The sequence below is a fragment of the Trichomycterus rosablanca genome, chromosome 9 (genome assembly GCF_030014385.1).
Source record: "Trichomycterus rosablanca isolate fTriRos1 chromosome 9, fTriRos1.hap1, whole genome shotgun sequence".
NCBI lineage: Eukaryota > Metazoa > Chordata > Actinopteri > Siluriformes > Trichomycteridae > Trichomycterus > Trichomycterus rosablanca.
This window is the reverse complement of record NC_085996.1, coordinates 1248634-1265354: the sequence shown is the minus strand read 5'-3', so window position 1 is coordinate 1265354 and position 16721 is coordinate 1248634. Positions and strand designations below refer to the sequence as shown.

The following is a 16721-nucleotide window of genomic DNA, read 5'->3' as shown; positions in this document are numbered from 1 at the left end:
GCGTGAATCTACGATTTAGAATTGTGTGGCAGCCAGTGGCTCCGGAAACATTTCACATGTCGATTTTAAATATATATTTTACACGACCTGAACAAGTTAGTAAAGAAACTGAAGCAGAGAGGAGAGCGACTACTACAACAGAACAGCATCCAAAACACTAAAACACTCAAATCTACCCTGAACTCCAGACAGAAACTCCAGCTAAAGCTGCTGGATCGGTCGTCTCCAACCCCTGAGTTTATTTAAGATCTGTGGCGTATTCTATCATATATGAGCGTATTCTATATTCTGATCATGATGTGCATGGGTTCGGATCCTGTACGTGTTCCTTTATGTGTTCTATCAGATGTGCATGGGTTCGGATCCGCTACATGTTCCTTTATGCAGACATCCCAAGTCTCCAGAAGTTCCGGGAGTCTCGCGCATATACATAGCGGCTCCCTGATGCCCACAAGTCAGATAAAATCTCCCGGAATCTAGAACGAGCGGCCAAGAGCGACACACACACACACACAAACACGCATGCAGGCGACACAGACTTTTTTCCCCGATCGCGTATTAAATCCGTTATCTGATATACAATCTAGCGCACTGTGTAGGGAACATAAATCAATTGTCTAATATACTGTCTAGTGCACTATGTAGGGAATATAAATGCGTTATCTGATATACAATTTAGTGCGCTATGTAGGGAACATAATTAATTATGTAATACACTATCTAGTGCACTATGTAAGGAACACAAGTCATCAACTAGTTATACCTTCTAGTGCACTATGTAGTGAACATGAATGCGTTATCTAATACACTATCTAGTGCACTATGTAGGGAACATAAATCCGTTATCTGATATACAATTTAGTGCACTATGTAGGGAACCTAAATCTGTTAACTAATACGCTGCCTATAGCATTATGTAAGAAACTGTAGTATTGTGTAAAGGGAACATAATAATACTGACCTGTAATGGGGAGCTGATCCTGCGGAAGGCGCTGTTGCCTTTTGTTATTGTGGCGGTGCTGTAAAACAGGGTCAGAAGAAAGTTACGTTCGGAGAATGTGCACATGACTTTACGGCTTATCTAAGATTTGTTACTTTATAATAAAGATACTTAAACATATTATTTTGGGATGTGTTAATTGAAGATACCACATCTTACTGGCGACGAGGTAAACGGACTTCAGACAAGTTTGGCTGGAACGTTGGAGTAATAGGACCTGCGGATAGCACGCTAAGCTCAGTTGAAACAAACAAATAAATAAATAAAAAGGGACAGCAGGGAGAGAGAAACAGAAAAATGGCAACTATTGGAAATCTGACAGCGTTTGACTCAAAAAGCCAGATCTGGGATGAATACTGTGAAGTTTTGGAACAGTTTTTCATTGCAAACGGCATCACTGAGGAGGAAAAGAAACGGGCCATCCTTATAAGTGTAGTAGGTGCGGCTACGTACAGTTTAATGAGAAATCTCCTAAGTCCTGTGAAACCCAGTGAGAAATCATATGCTGAGCTGGTGAGTCTCCTAAAAAATCATTTCAATCCAAGACCCAGTGAAATAGTGCAAAGGTTTAAGTTTGATTCCCGCACAAGAAAAGCCACAGAGACAGTGACTGAATTTGTGGCAGAACTGAGACGTCTGGCACAAGATTGTAATTATGGAGAGACTTTGGAGCAAATGTTAAGAGACAGGCTAGTGTGTGGCATTAATGATGATCGAATTCAGAGGAGGCTTTTATCTGAAACAAACTTGACTTTTGAAAAAGCATGGCAGATGGCACTGGCTGTAGAGGCTGCTAGTAAAAATGCCCAGGATTTACAAGGAAAGCAAGCGGACACCACCTGTAATGCCATACAAGTAAAAAGCAGAGCATCTGAAATAAAAAAGTCTGAAGGGAGAGTTATGAATGAATGTTATAGATGTAAAGGAAAGTCACATGCTGCCACAGAATGCCGGTTTAAACAAGAAAAGTGTCACGTGTGTGGAAAAATAGGCCACATTGCAAGAGCATGTCGGAACCGGAGGACAAAGCAACCCGGAGACAAAAAGGATTGGAGTCATGGGAATTCTCGAACAGGTAGATCTCATAAAGTTAGTGATGAGGAGGATACAACAGAAGCAGAGGAACAAGCGTTTTCATTGTACAGCGTGGAAAGCACAGGCATGAAGAAAGTGAAGCCATTCCAAGTAGAAATGAAAATTCAGGGTCATCCCGTAAGTTTTGAGTTGGATACAGGCAGTAGTGTCACGATCATGAATGAATCAAACTTCAGGGAAGTTTGTAAGACGGAACCTCAGCACAAGTTAGCACCCACAGACTTACTCTTAAAAACATATACAGGGGAGCAAATTAGCATAGCTGGAATAGCTCAGGTTAAGGTTGCTTACCATAAACAAATAAAAACCCTGCCTTTAGTAGTAGTAAAGGGTACAGGTCCAAATCTGTTAGGCCGAGGCTGGCTGGAAGACATAAAATTAAACTGGGCAGGGTTGAACTACACCAAAAGTGATGAGATAAGCCTGCAAAAAGTGCTACAGAAACATGCTGATGTGTTCCGGGAGGAGTTAGGAACACTGAAGGGCACCAAAGCTGTTGTCCATGTGGCTGCCAATGCCACTCCTCGCTTCTACAGACCCCGTGTTGTTCCTTATGCTATGAGAGTGAAAGTAGAGCGAGAAATAGATAGGCTATTAAAGGAGAATATTATCACTCCAGTCAAGTATGCTGAATGGGCTGCTCCCGTGGTTCCAATACTAAAGCCTGATGGCACCATTAGATTGTGTGGGGATTATAAAATGACTGTAAATCAGGTAGCATCACTTGAGCAGTATCCAATCCCTAAAGTGGAAGATTTGTTTGCAGTGCTATCAGGAGGAGAGAAATTTTCAAAACTAGATATGAGTCATGCCTATCAACAAGTCACTTTAGATGAGGAATCGAAAAAATTGGTAACCATAAACACTCACAAAGGCTTGTATACTTACAATCGATTGCCTTTTGGAGTTTCTTCAGCACCTGCTATTTTTCAGAGGACCATGGAAAATTTGCTGCAAGGTGTGCCTCGTGTAGCAGTCTATTTGGATGACATTTTAGTCACTGGAGTAAATGACGATGAACATTTGAAAAATCTAGCAGAAGTGCTGAGGCGTCTGGAAGAGGCAGGATTGCGTTTAAAAAGAAACAAATGTGCTTTTATGGAATCAGAAGTTCAGTATTTAGGCCATATTGTAGATGCACGGGGGTTGCAACCCATGGAGGCAAAAATCCAGGCCTTGGAGGAAGCACCTGCACCGTCTAATGTGACAGAATTGAAAGCATATTTAGGTTTGCTGAACTATTATAGTAAGTTCCTACCTAATCTGGCTACACTGCTAAATCCCTTGTACCAGCTGCTGAGAAAGGACATACCATGGTCATGGCTAAAGCCACAAGAAGAAGCTTTTCAGAAATCCAAGCATTTGCTTAGGTCAGCAGATGTGCTTGTTCATTATTCAGTAGACAAGGAGCTCATGCTCTCATGTGATGCTTCGCCTTATGGCGTAGGAGCGGTGTTATCACATAAAATGGAGGATGGCAGTGAAAGACCAGTGGGGTTCATGTCCCGCACATTGACGTCAGCTGAACGACGATATTCTCAGTTAGACAAGGAAGGTCTTGCTGTCATTTTCGGAATTCAAAGGTTCCATAAATACCTCTATGGACGAGTATTTACAATATATACAGACCATCAGCCACTAATTACACTTTTCAGTGAAAGGAAACAAGTTCCACAGATGGTTTCTCCCCGTGTTCAAAGATGGGCTGTGTTGTTGAGAGCTTATGAATATAAAATTTATTACAAACCAGGAAAACAACATGCCAACGCGGATGCACTAAGCAGATTGCCAGTGCCTGGGAAGGATGAGAGCCCTGAGTTGGCTGAACAAGTGTTGATGTTAGACTTGTTAGATACTGGACCACTGACCGCTGAACAACTCAAAAAGTGGACAGCAAAAGATTCAACACTATTGCAAGTTCGAGAGTATGTGTTGAAAGGTTGGCCTTCCACGACGGATCCAGCATTACGACCATACCACACAAGACATCTACAGATGAGTGTTCGGGACGGTTGTCTTTTATGGGGGGCTAGAGTAGTAATTCCGCCCCAAGGCAGAAAAGTCATACTGAAGCAGTTACATCAGACGCACGCAGGGATGTCTAGGATGAAGGGCCTGGCCAGGTCATATGTGTGGTGGCCTGGAATGGACAATGACGTTGAAAATGAAGTAAGGGCATGTGTCGAATGCCAAAAGAATGCAAAGTCACCAGCAAGTGCTCCTTTACACCCGTGGGAATGGCCTGAGAAACCATGGTCCAGATTGCATGCAGATTATGCAGGTCCCTTCCTAGGAAAAATGTTTTTGGTACTGGTGGACGCACATTCAAAATGGATAGAGGCGTATGCCATGAATTCATCCACTGCTGTAGCCACTATTGAAAAACTGAGGCAGAGCTTCAGTACACATGGGTTACCTGAATGTTTGGTCACAGACAATGGAACAAACTTCACAAGCGCAGAGTTTTCAGAATTCATGAAACAGAATGGCATTCGTCATTTAACATCAGCTCCTTTTCACCCTTCGTCAAATGGACTAGCCGAAAGAGCGGTACAAACGTTGAAGGAGGGGTTAAGGAAAATGGCTGGAGGAACAATTGAAACAAAACTGGCTAGAGTCTTGTTTAATTACAGAATCACTCCACATACAACAACAGGCCATTCTCCAGCTGAATTATTAATGTCACGAAAGTTGAGATCTACTTTTGACTTGCTTGTACCAGATCTAAGGGCAAAAGTGCAGCTTAAACAATGGAAACAAAAACAAGTCCATGATAGGGGCACTAAAATGCGAACATTTCAACCAGGAGATGAGGTGATGGTTCAGAACTACAGTTATGGGTCTAAATGGGTCCCTGCCACTGTGCATACTTGCACAGGTCCTGTGTCTTACACAGTCGTCACAGTAAATGGACAAATTTGGCGTAGACATGTAGATCAAATAAGAGCTAGACTCCAAGAGCCTATGCACCTGGAACTTGAAGACACCCTGGAGGAAAACATTAAGGTACCAGAGGTTTGTGCCAGGGAACATCCGACTCCCTCAACCTTACTGGAAATTCCTACACCAGTAACGAGAGACACTATAACTGAAAAAACTGTGTTAGAGCCTTCTACCAGTCCTCTACAAAAGGACGTTACACAAGAGTTTCAGACACTGAGGCGCTCTAACAGAGAGAGACGTTTCCCAGCACACATGAAAGACTATGTGAAATAAATATAAACAAACACAAAAGACTTTAAGTTTAAGTTAGACATTAAGGAGAATACAATTGAGGCATAAGGTTAAAAGTTGTGTTACTGTTAGGTGAACTGTTGGGACCTTTGTGTTAGTGTTTTAGGGTTTATGCTACTTGCAAGACGTGGTTAGTAAACTTTCAGCTTAAGGGAGGGGGGGTGTAGTATTGTGTAAAGGGAACATAATAATACTGACCTGTAATGGGGAGCTGATCCTGCGGAAGGCGCTGTTGCCTTTTGTTATTGTGGCGGTGCTGTAAAACAGGGTCAGAAGAAAGTTACGTTCGGAGAATGTGCACATGACTTTACGGCTTATCTAAGATTTGTTACTTTATAATAAAGATACTTAAACATATTATTTTGGGATGTGTTAATTGAAGATACCACAGAAACATAAGTCTATTATCTAGTACACTATCTAGTGCACTATGTAGGGTACATAAATCTATTATCTTTCGGGGGTACCTCCCTGAAATGAGTTTTTGCAACTTGGGATGTCTGCTTTATGTGTAACTGTGTATAAAACGTGACATTCAGGAGTTTAAAACCACACTGAGTGTTGAGGTGTGAGATGTACAGAGGTGAAGGATCACTGGAACCAGTTACTGATCGTCGTTTAAAACTTCATGATGATTTAAGCCGCTTTAACACCAATTATTACAATAATACATCAAGCAGCTACACGCGGAGTTACCGCGCATGCGCGTCCACGCCGGTACTTTAAACTCAAATCACGTGACCGAGCAGCCGCGCAGCGACGCGTCACACCTGAGCTGAGGTGCTGTTTCGCCTACTGTGACGTCACGGGATTCCAGATCGCGGTGCTGCGGGTCCTTCAGGAGGAGGGAGAGAGTTCATCACTTCACTTCTGCACCCGGAGAAGCAACAAGCACGAGAGAGAGAGAGAGAGAGAGAGGTGAGATCAAACAACCATCTGATTTTATTTCATATCATTTTATTTAATCTGATTTAAAATAATCTAATATCTAATGTAATATTTATATAATCTTATTTTATTTAATTTACTCTCATTAACGGTCATTTTATTTAATCTGATCTCATATAATATCATAATATTTAATCTAAAATAATCTAATATCTCATCTAATCTCATTTAATCTGATCTAATGAACATTTGACTGTTTCAGCTCTTATTTGAATAGAATAATTGAGACGTTTCAGGACGTCCCGGTATTTTATACAAAATAATAAAGAATTAATAATAAAAACTGATCCACAACATCACCAGTGTCATGAATTCATATCAGACTCGATATTTAATCAGTTCAAAGCTGAAGAATTTTGCAGCGTTAATAACAGAAATGATTTGAAATGAATTTTTATAAAAGAACTGAATTAAATTTCTTCTCCTGGGTGAATCAGATGGAGATCCAGAGAGAATCCACACATCACCATCTACATTGGCAGAGAAATCATGGAGCAGGTCCAGGACTCACCGGGGAGCGCCAACGTCCCCCTGCCCGATAGTGTGGACGAGAAGGTTGGGGACGCCGAGTCCAGCACCAGCATCATGTCAGAGGAGCTTAATGTGGCCTCCTCTCAGCTGACCGACTCCATACTGGACACGCTGACGGACACTTTCGATGAAAGGAAGGAGATCGTGAAATTCACCAGGAGTATCTGGATGCCGAACCCTAAACCAGCCTGCGAGAAGATCCTGGTTGAGCCGAACATGAACACCAGGGACCAGATAATCTCCAAAACCACCGTGAAGGAGCAACCTGCTGAAGCTCCTGCCGAGAAACCAATCTGTGAGTAAAGATTCACATCCAGTTCTTCTGGACATCAAACCATCATCACCGAACCGTGTTTCATTCTTCTTCTCTCATCCAAAGGCATCAAGATGAAGAAAAAGAAGGACCAGATCCTGGGATTCTTCAGGAGATCCTGGCAGAGGGTGAAGAGGATCTTTAACAAGAGATCAAACAAAGTTTCCCCCCTCTAATTTCCCCACAATCCCCCAAATGATATTCCCTCCTCAGCTAGATAGCACGTTCTCAGAGAATTCTCCATGTAAGATCATTTGGTGAGGAGCAGAAGACTCAGCAGACCTCAAACCAGCTTTTCCACCTTCAGGACTTCAGCTTTTATCAACGTGAAGATGCCGTTCCCTTGACCATCCACCTGGCACTGCTGCGTTCTGCCCCACGTTGGTCCCTCCAGACTTGGACCGGTCCATCTTGTTCCCTTCTTGCTTCTTGGCTGAGAGCTTTGTGGTTGAGAGCTCCGCCGTACCGGAATGTTCTCCGGTGCTCTCAGGGTCAGGTCCGTCTTAAACTACTCTGTGCAGGATACGATCGCTGTTCCACAGACTTGGGTTCCATCTTGGTACCAGAAGTCCTCATGATACCAGAGTCTGTGGTTCCTGGTGCTTCTGAGAACTGTTGGTTGCTCGTGGTGGTGGTTTTGGATTTCTAAAGGAATTCTGGGACTTTGTGAGCTGAGCTTGATGTTCTTAGATGTTGGGCTCCTCCAGTACCAGGATTCTGTCTTCACCACCCCATACAGAGCATCATCGGTTACCTCAGCACCGTCGTATACTTGATGTACCTGCTCATCATGGTTCTACCCTGTGGAACTCTTAGATCTGGAGGATGAAATCATTTCCTCTTGGGGGCAGAACAGTGGCTCCGTGGCTAGAAAAGCCGAAGACGTGACGCCCGCTCCTCACCCAGGTTCTGAAACGAGACGTGGATCTAGCTGAGGACGTGAATATCTCCGACCGGCTGCTTCCTTCTCTTCCCTTTCCCTTCTTCTCCATCTAATAAAGCTGGTGTGAGATGAACGCTGGTTGTTGGAATCGTGTTTGTGATGAGATTTTACACACAGCAGCATCATTTCTCACGGCAGAATCAATCAATCAAGGAGGGTTTATTGTCATTCACATCATATGTGGTACATGAGGTGGAACGAAATTATGACCCAAGGTCCCAGTTACACCCAATAAAATATCTAATATATACAATACAAATCATCTAGAGAATCGAATCGAACCGTGAGAAGCTCAGCAGAAGCTCAACAGAAGCTCAGCAGAAGCTCAGCAGAAGCTCAACAGAAGCTCAGCAGAAGCTCAGCAGAGGATCAGAACCAACATTCACAACAGAGACTTTCATTCATACTGAGAATTCTTCAGGTTTCTTTTAGGTTTTAATTCTTATAAAAAACAGAAGCTGGAAAAACTAAAATAAACACAAAAAACTGAAACATCAAAGAATTAAAAGATTTTGTAGTTAAGAGGAAATGAATAAATACAGCAGGTTCACTGGAGTGTGTGTGTGTGTGTGTGTGTGTGTGTGTGTGTGTGGATGTTTCTTGCCTTTCGCTCAATGATTCGGACCCACCGCAACCCTGACCAGGATAAAGCAAACAGAATAAACATATGAAAACTATAAAAATATACACCGATCAACCATAACATTATGACCACCTCCTTGTTTCTACACTCACTGTCCATGTTATCAGCTCCACTTACCATATAGAAGCACTTTGTAGTTCTACAATTACTGACTGTAGTCCATCTGTTTCTCTGCATGCTTTGTTACCCCCTTTCACCCTGTTACTCAATGGTCAGGACCCCCACAGAGCAGGTATTATTTAGGTGGTGGATCATTCTCAGCACTGCAGTGACACTGACATGGTGCTGGTGTGTTAGTGTGTGTTGTGCTGGTATGAGTGGATCAGACACAGCAGCGCTGCTGGAGTTTTTAAACATCGTGTCCACTCACTGTCCACTCTATTAGACACTCCTACCTAGTCGGTCCACCTTGTAGATGTAAAGTCAGAGACGATCGCTCGTCTATTGCTGCTGTTTGAGTCGCTCATCTTCTAGACCTTCATCAGTGGTCACAGGACGCTGCCCACGGGGCGCTGTTGGCTGGATATCTTTGGTGGACTATTCTCAGTCCAGCAGTGACAGTGAGGTGTTTAAAAACTCCAGCAGCGCTGCTGTGTCTGATCCACTCACACCAGCACAACACACACTAACACACCACCACCATGTCAGTGTTACTGCAGTGCTGAGAATCATCCACCACCTAAATAATACCTGCTCTGTGGTGGTCCTGTGGGGGTCCTGACCATTGAAGAACAGGGTGAAAGGGAGTAACAAAGCATGCAGAGAAACAGATGGACTACAGTCAGTAATTGTAGAACTACAAGGTGCTTCTATATGGTAAGTGGAGCTGATAACATGTGGAGGTGGTTTTAATGTTATGGCTGATCGGTGAGGTCTGAACCGATTAAAAACACATCTCCATACTTCCTCCACCACACTTCACACTTGGAAGAAGTTCCAGCAACAATAACTGAACCAGATTCTGTTCTGACGTTTGATTCGGGCCGATATGAGAACAGATTTCTCTTCTCAGCTTCTCTTATAAATATTTATGAATAAAAACCCTGGTTGATATTGCGGCCGCTCTCGGCTGATCTGCAGTGCGGTGATGAGGCAGGAAGACGGTGAAGACGTTGGTAGAGGGCAGCCGGGCGGACGCAGGAGAAGCCGCCACAACAGTTTACAGATGTGATGAGAGAGCGAGAGCGAGCGTGGCAGCACAATCCTGCGCCGTGTCGGCTATAACAGGACGGATCGTGATCTACATCCAGATCCTGCAGCTCCTCCAGCTTCACTAGTACACACCGTTCCATCAGCTCCAGTGGAGCTTTGTTGTTTGGTTGTACCTGATGTGAGCAGGACGCTCAGAGCCCACAGGAGTGTACGTGTGGGCGTGGCTGAAGAATAAGCGTTTTGTGTAACATTCACCTTGAAATTAGGCGAATACGGACAATTATTGTGGCGTTTAATCCCTTCACAAGAAGCCTGCAGTGTCACATAATGCTGAGTACAAATCAGACTGGATGGTCACACATTTTTATCATTAATATTATTATTATTAATAATAATAAACAAAAACATTTACAGACAAAAAAGATCCATAAGTGGATTTAAACTTTTTATAAAATACAATCTCCCCTCGGGCGGTTCGGTGGGTAGCACTGTCGCCTCACAGCAAAAAAATCCTTGGTTCGACCCCCAAGGCGTGGAGGTCCGGGTCCTTTCTGTTACCGTGTGTCTTGCGCCCATTGAAAAGCTGGGACGGGTTCCAGCACCCGTCCCCCCGACCATAATTGGACAAGTAGATAAGAAAATGAATCAATTTCCCCTCAATTTTCCTCCCAATTTAGTCGTATCCGATCCCCTGATGGTGTTTCCCCTCTACTGCTGCAGACCTCCACTCCTGACCGAAACGTGCAGTAATGACCGCTTCTTCTCATACAGGAAGATCCGTATCGCGCACACGCACTGATCTCCAATAACCCCCGTCTCTGTGCAGCACCATCGATCAGCCAGCAGAGGGCATAACTGCAGCAGTTATGAAGAATCCCCTCCCTCACACGAGCCGATCGTTGAGCAGAGCTGAGATTCAAACTCTTGAACACGTAGGAATAAAAATGAAAGAAATCTGGAACGTGTTGTAGTTCTTGGACAGTACAAATGAATGAAAGGTCATCTTAGGGAGAGGGGGCGTCTCTGCATCTTTTAGTAAACGCGCTGTATGATGGCTGGTAGACGAGACGTAGACGGCGATGTGTCTGAGCGGGGTTTAGGACGCAGGTATTCCTCCACCGATGGGCGGGGTCGAGAGTGGTGGCAGCAGGAGAGATTTGAGTTTGAGCGACATGGCGGCGATTTCTGGATCCTGAGACTCGTACATCTTCACCAACCGGGCAAACTTCAACACACCTGAGGGACCAAGAGGGCACAGAGAGCTATCAGCCAACATGCCAAATTTCTGGACTGGAAAATGGACTGAGCCAAACGTCAGTCTGAATTATTCACTGTGATCCGGTGCTGTCAGTAAGTTACAGGCTAAAAATAGGGCGACCAGCAGTGGGACTAAAACCGAGTCGATCGTCCCAGAGAAACAAAGCAGTAACGGTAACGGTAACGGTAACGACAACAGTAACAGTAACGGTAACTGTAACAGCGGTAACGATAACAGTAACAGTAACGGTAACAGCGGTAACAGTAATGATAACAGTAACAGTAACGGTAACAGTAACGGTAACAGTAACGGTAACAGTAACGGTAACAGCGGTAACAGTAACGATAACAGTAACGGTAACAGTAACGATAACAGTAACAGTAACGGTAACTGTAACAGCGGTAACGATAACAGTAACAGTAACGGTAACAGCGGTAACAGTAACGGTAACGACAACAGTAACAGTAACGGTAACTGTAACAGCGGTAACGATAACAGTAACAGTAACGGTAACAGCGGTAACAGTAACGGTAACAGCGGTAACAGTAACGATAACAGTAACAGTAACAGTAACGGTAACAGCGGTAACGGTAACGATAACAGTAACGGTAACGGTAACAGTAACGATAACAGTAACAGTAACGATAACGGTAACAGCGGTAACGGTAACGATAACAGTAAGAGTAACGGTAACGGTAACGACAACAGTAACAGTAACGGTAACTGTAACAGCGGTAACGATAACAGTAACAGTAACGGTAACAGCGGTAACAGTAACGATAACAGTAACAGTAACAGTAACGGTAACAGCGGTAACGGTAACGATAACGTAACGGTAACAGTATCGATAACAGTAACAGTAACGATAACGGTAACAGCGGTAACGATAACAGTAACGATAACAGTAACGATAACAGTAACGATAACAGTAACAGTAACGGTAACAGTAACGGTAACGGTAACGATAACAGTAACGGTAACAGTAACGGTAACGATAACAGTAACGGTAACGATAACAGTAACGGTAACGGTAACGATAACAGTAACGGTAACGATAACGGTAACGATAACAGTAACGGTAACAGTAACGATAACAGTAACAGTAACGATAACGGTAACGGTAACAGCGGTAACGGTAACGGTAACGATAACAGTAACAGTAACAGTAACGATAACAGTAACGTAACGATAACAGTAACGGTGACAGTAACGGTAACGGTAACAGCAGTAACGGTAACGGTAACGATAACAGTAACAGTAACGGTAACAGTAACGATAACAGTAACGGTAACAGTAACGATAACAGTAACGGTAACAGTAACAGTAACGGTAACGATAACAGTAACGGTAACGATAACAGTAACGGTAACAGCAGTAACGGTAACGGTAACGATAACAGTAACGGTAACGGTAACGTAACGGTAAGCGTCCTCTCACCTTCCCCTTCGTTGTTGAAGCCGTAGGACTTGATGACCTCCTGCTGGATCTGCGTAGCGACGGGCAGGACCAGCTGCAGCATCTTTCCCATGTCGTTACAGGTACTCTCCCGCGCCTCCTCCATCCGCGCCGCGTTCTCCGGTACAGAGAAGGCCTGGATCACCTCGCTCAGGACCACTGCAACACCAACAAGCACCACAACGACACCGCGAATCAGAGTCAGTGATTAGATGGATGATTGGATGTATGGGTAAATGAATGAATGGATGAATTAATGGATAGATGGATGTATGGAATAAAAATAGATGTATGGAAAGGCAAATAATATCCCAAATCAACTGATGGATGATGGATGGATGAGTGAGTGGATGGATGGATGAATAAATTAATTACCTCTGGTTTGCTCTGTAGTGAGAGTGGGTGGGTGGATGGATGGATGAGTGGATGGATGGATGAGTGGATGGATGGATGAGTGGGTGGATGGATGGATGAGTGGGTGAGTGGATGAGTTGGTGAGTGGATGGATGAATTACCTCTGGTTTGCTCTATAGTGAGAGTGGATGGATGGATGGATGAGTGGATGGATGGATGGATGAGTGGATGGATGAGTGGATGGATGGATGAGTGGATGGATGGATGAGTGGATGGATGGATGGATGGATGGATGAGTGGATGGATGGATGAGTGGATGGATGGATGGATGGATGGATGGATGAGTGGATGGATGAGTGGATGGATGGATGAGTGGATGGATGAATGGATGAGTGGGTGAGTGGATGGATGGATGGATGGATGAGTGGATGGATGGATGGATGAATTACCTCTGGTTTGCTCTATAGTGAGAGTGGATGGATGGATGGATGGATGAGTGGATGGATGGATGAGTGGATGGATGGATGAGTGGGTGGATGGATGGATGAGTGGGTGAGTGGATGAGTGGGTGAGTGGATGGATGAATTACCTCTGGTTTGCTCTATAGTGAGAGTGGATGGATGGATGGATGAGTGGATGGATGGATGGATGAGTGGATGGATGAGTGGATGGATGGATGAGTGGATGGATGGATGAGTGGATGGATGGATGGATGGATGAGTGGATGGATGGATGAGTGGATGGATGGATGGATGGATGAGTGGATGGATGAGTGGATGGATGGATGAGTGGATGGATGAATGGATGAGTGGGTGAGTGGATGGATGGATGGATGAGTGGATGGATGGATGGATGAGTGGATGGATGGATGAGTGGATGGATGGATGAATTACCTCTGGTTTGCTCTATAGTGAGAGTGGATGGATGGATGGATGAGTGGATGGATGGATGGATGAGTGGGTGAGTGGATGGATGAGTGGATGGATGGATGGATGAGTGGATGGATGGATGGATGAGTGGGTGAGTGGATGGATGAGTGGATGGATGGATGGATGAGTGGATGGATGGATGAGTGGGTGAGTGGATGGATGGATGGATGAGTGGATGGATGGATGAGTGGGTGAGTGGATGGATGGATGGATGGATGAGTGGATGAGTGGATGGATGGATGGATGAATTACCTCTGGTTTGCTCTATAGTGAGAGTGGATGGATGGATGGATGAGTGGGTGAGTGGATGAGTGGATGGATGGATGAGTGGATGGATGGATGGATGGATGAATGGATGAGTGGGTGAGTGGATGAGTGGATAGATGGATGGATGAGTGGATGGATGGATGGATGGATGAGTGGATGGATGGATGAGTGGATGGATGGATGAATTACCTCTGGTTTGCTCTATAGTGAGAGTGGATGGATGGATGGATGAGTGGGTGAGTGGATGAGTGGATGGATGGATGAGTGGATGGATGGATGGATGGATGGATGAGTGGATGGATGGATGGATGAGTGGATGGATGGATGGATGAGTGGGTGAGTGGATGAGTGGATGGATGAGTGGATGAGTGGATGGATGAGTGGATGAGTGGATGGATGAGTGGATGAGTGGATGGATGGATGAGTGGATGGATGAGTGGATGAGTGGATGGATGGATGGATGAGTGGGTGAGTGGATGGATGAGTGGATGAGTGGATGGATGGATGGATGAGTGGATGGATGGATGAGTGGGTGAGTGGATGAGTGGATGAGTGGATGGATGAGTGGATGGATGGATGGATGAGTGGATGAGTGGATGGATGAGTGGATGAGTGGATGGATGGATGGATGAGTGGGTGAGTGGATGAGTGGATGAGTGGATGGATGGATGGATGAGTGAGTGGATGGATGAGTGAGAGTGGATGGATGGATGAGTGGATGGATGGATGGATGAGTGGATGGATGAGTGGATGGATGGATGGATGAGTGGATGGATGGATGGATGAGTGGATGGATGGATGGATGAATTACCTCTGGTTTGCACTATAGTGAGAGTGGATGGATGGATGAGTGGATGGATGGATGGATGGATGAATTACCTCTGGTTTGCTCTATAGTGAGAGTGGATGGATGGATGGATGAGTGGGTGAGTGGATGGATGGATGGATGGATGAGTGGATGGATGGATGGATGGATGAGTGGATGGATGGATGGATGAATTACCTCTGGTTTGCTCTATAGTGAGAGTGGATGGATGGATGGATGGATGAGTGGATGGATGGATGGATGGATGAGTGGGTGAGTGGATGGATGAGTGGATGGATGGATGGATGAGTGGATGGATGGATGGATGAGTGGGTGAGTGGATGGATGAGTGGATGGATGGATGGATGAGTGGATGGATGGATGAGTGGGTGAGTGGATGGATGGATGGATGAGTGGATGGATGGATGAGTGGGTGAGTGGATGGATGGATGGATGGATGAGTGGATGGATGGATGGATGAGTGGGTGAGTGGATGAGTGGATGAGTGGATGGATGGATGGATGAGTGAGTGGATGGATGAGTGAGAGTGGATGGATGGATGGATGAGTGGATGGATGGATGGATGAGTGGATGGATGAGTGGATGGATGGATGGATGAGTGGATGGATGGATGGATGAGTGGATGGATGGATGGATGAATTACCTCTGGTTTGCACTATAGTGAGAGTGGATGGATGGATGAGTGGATGGATGGATGGATGGATGAATTACCTCTGGTTTGCTCTATAGTGAGAGTGGATGGATGGATGGATGAGTGGGTGAGTGGATGGATGGATGGATGGATGAGTGGATGAGTGGATGGATGGATGGATGAGTGGATGGATGGATGGATGAATTACCTCTGGTTTGCTCTATAGTGAGAGTGGATGGATGGATGAGTGGATGGATGGATGGATGGATGAGTGGGTGAGTGGATGGATGAGTGGATGGATGGATGGATGAGTGGATGGATGGATGGATGAGTGGGTGAGTGGATGGATGAGTGGATGGATGGATGGATGGATGAGTGGATGGATGGATGAGTGGGTGAGTGGATGGATGGATGGATGAGTGGATGGATGGATGAGTGGGTGAGTGGATGGATGGATGGATGGATGAGTGGATGAGTGGATGGATGGATGGATGAGTGGATGGATGAATTACCTCTGGTTTGCTCTATAGTGAGAGTGGATGGATGGATGGATGAGTGGATGGATGGATGGATGAGTGGATGGATGGATGGATGAGTGGGTGAGTGGATGGATGAGTGGATGGATGGATGGATGAGTGGATGGATGGATGAGTGGATGAGTGGATGGATGGATGGATGAGTGGATGGATGGATGAGTGGGTGAGTGGATGGATGAATTACCTCTGGTTTGCTCTATAGTGAGAGTGGGTTGCTGGGCAGGAGCTGATGCCATCCTGGTCCTTTAATACTGATGGTTCTATTAAACTAAAATAAAACAGATCGAGTCATTTATCGTTGTTACAGTAACACACTGATGTAAACAACACTGTACAGAGGAGAACATACCAATCAACAAATCATATACACACAGCACTGAAACACATCAACCAACGTGAAATTTACTATCACATAAATTTACGTTTCAACACTTTAAGGCTGTTATTAGTGTACATGTCCCTGAATTGATTTACTGATGAGATGATAATATAATAAACTGCACCGTTTAGAACGAACCGATCCTCTCCTGTACCCACACCACAGCCAGTAGATGGTTATGAGCTTTATCCCACCCGTATTCCGACAGTCCAGCTGCTGTACTCTCC

At 44.8% G+C, this 16721-nt stretch overlaps 1 protein-coding gene across 1 annotated transcript; it reads right to left on the bottom strand.

Moving 5' to 3' along the window:
• Window positions 1-10206: 10206 nt before the first annotated feature.
• Window positions 10207-16700, bottom strand: LOC134320225 (protein C10). The gene is made up of 4 exons (XM_063001553.1): window positions 16619-16700; window positions 16300-16383; window positions 12555-12731; window positions 10207-11095 (listed from the first exon to the last, which is right to left on the bottom strand). The coding sequence occupies exons 2-4, from the start codon at window positions 16349-16351 to the stop codon at window positions 10956-10958; spliced, it is 369 nt and encodes a 122-aa protein (XP_062857623.1). The 5' UTR covers window positions 16352-16383; window positions 16619-16700; the 3' UTR covers window positions 10207-10955.
• Between the last annotated feature and the right edge of the window lie 21 nt (window positions 16701-16721).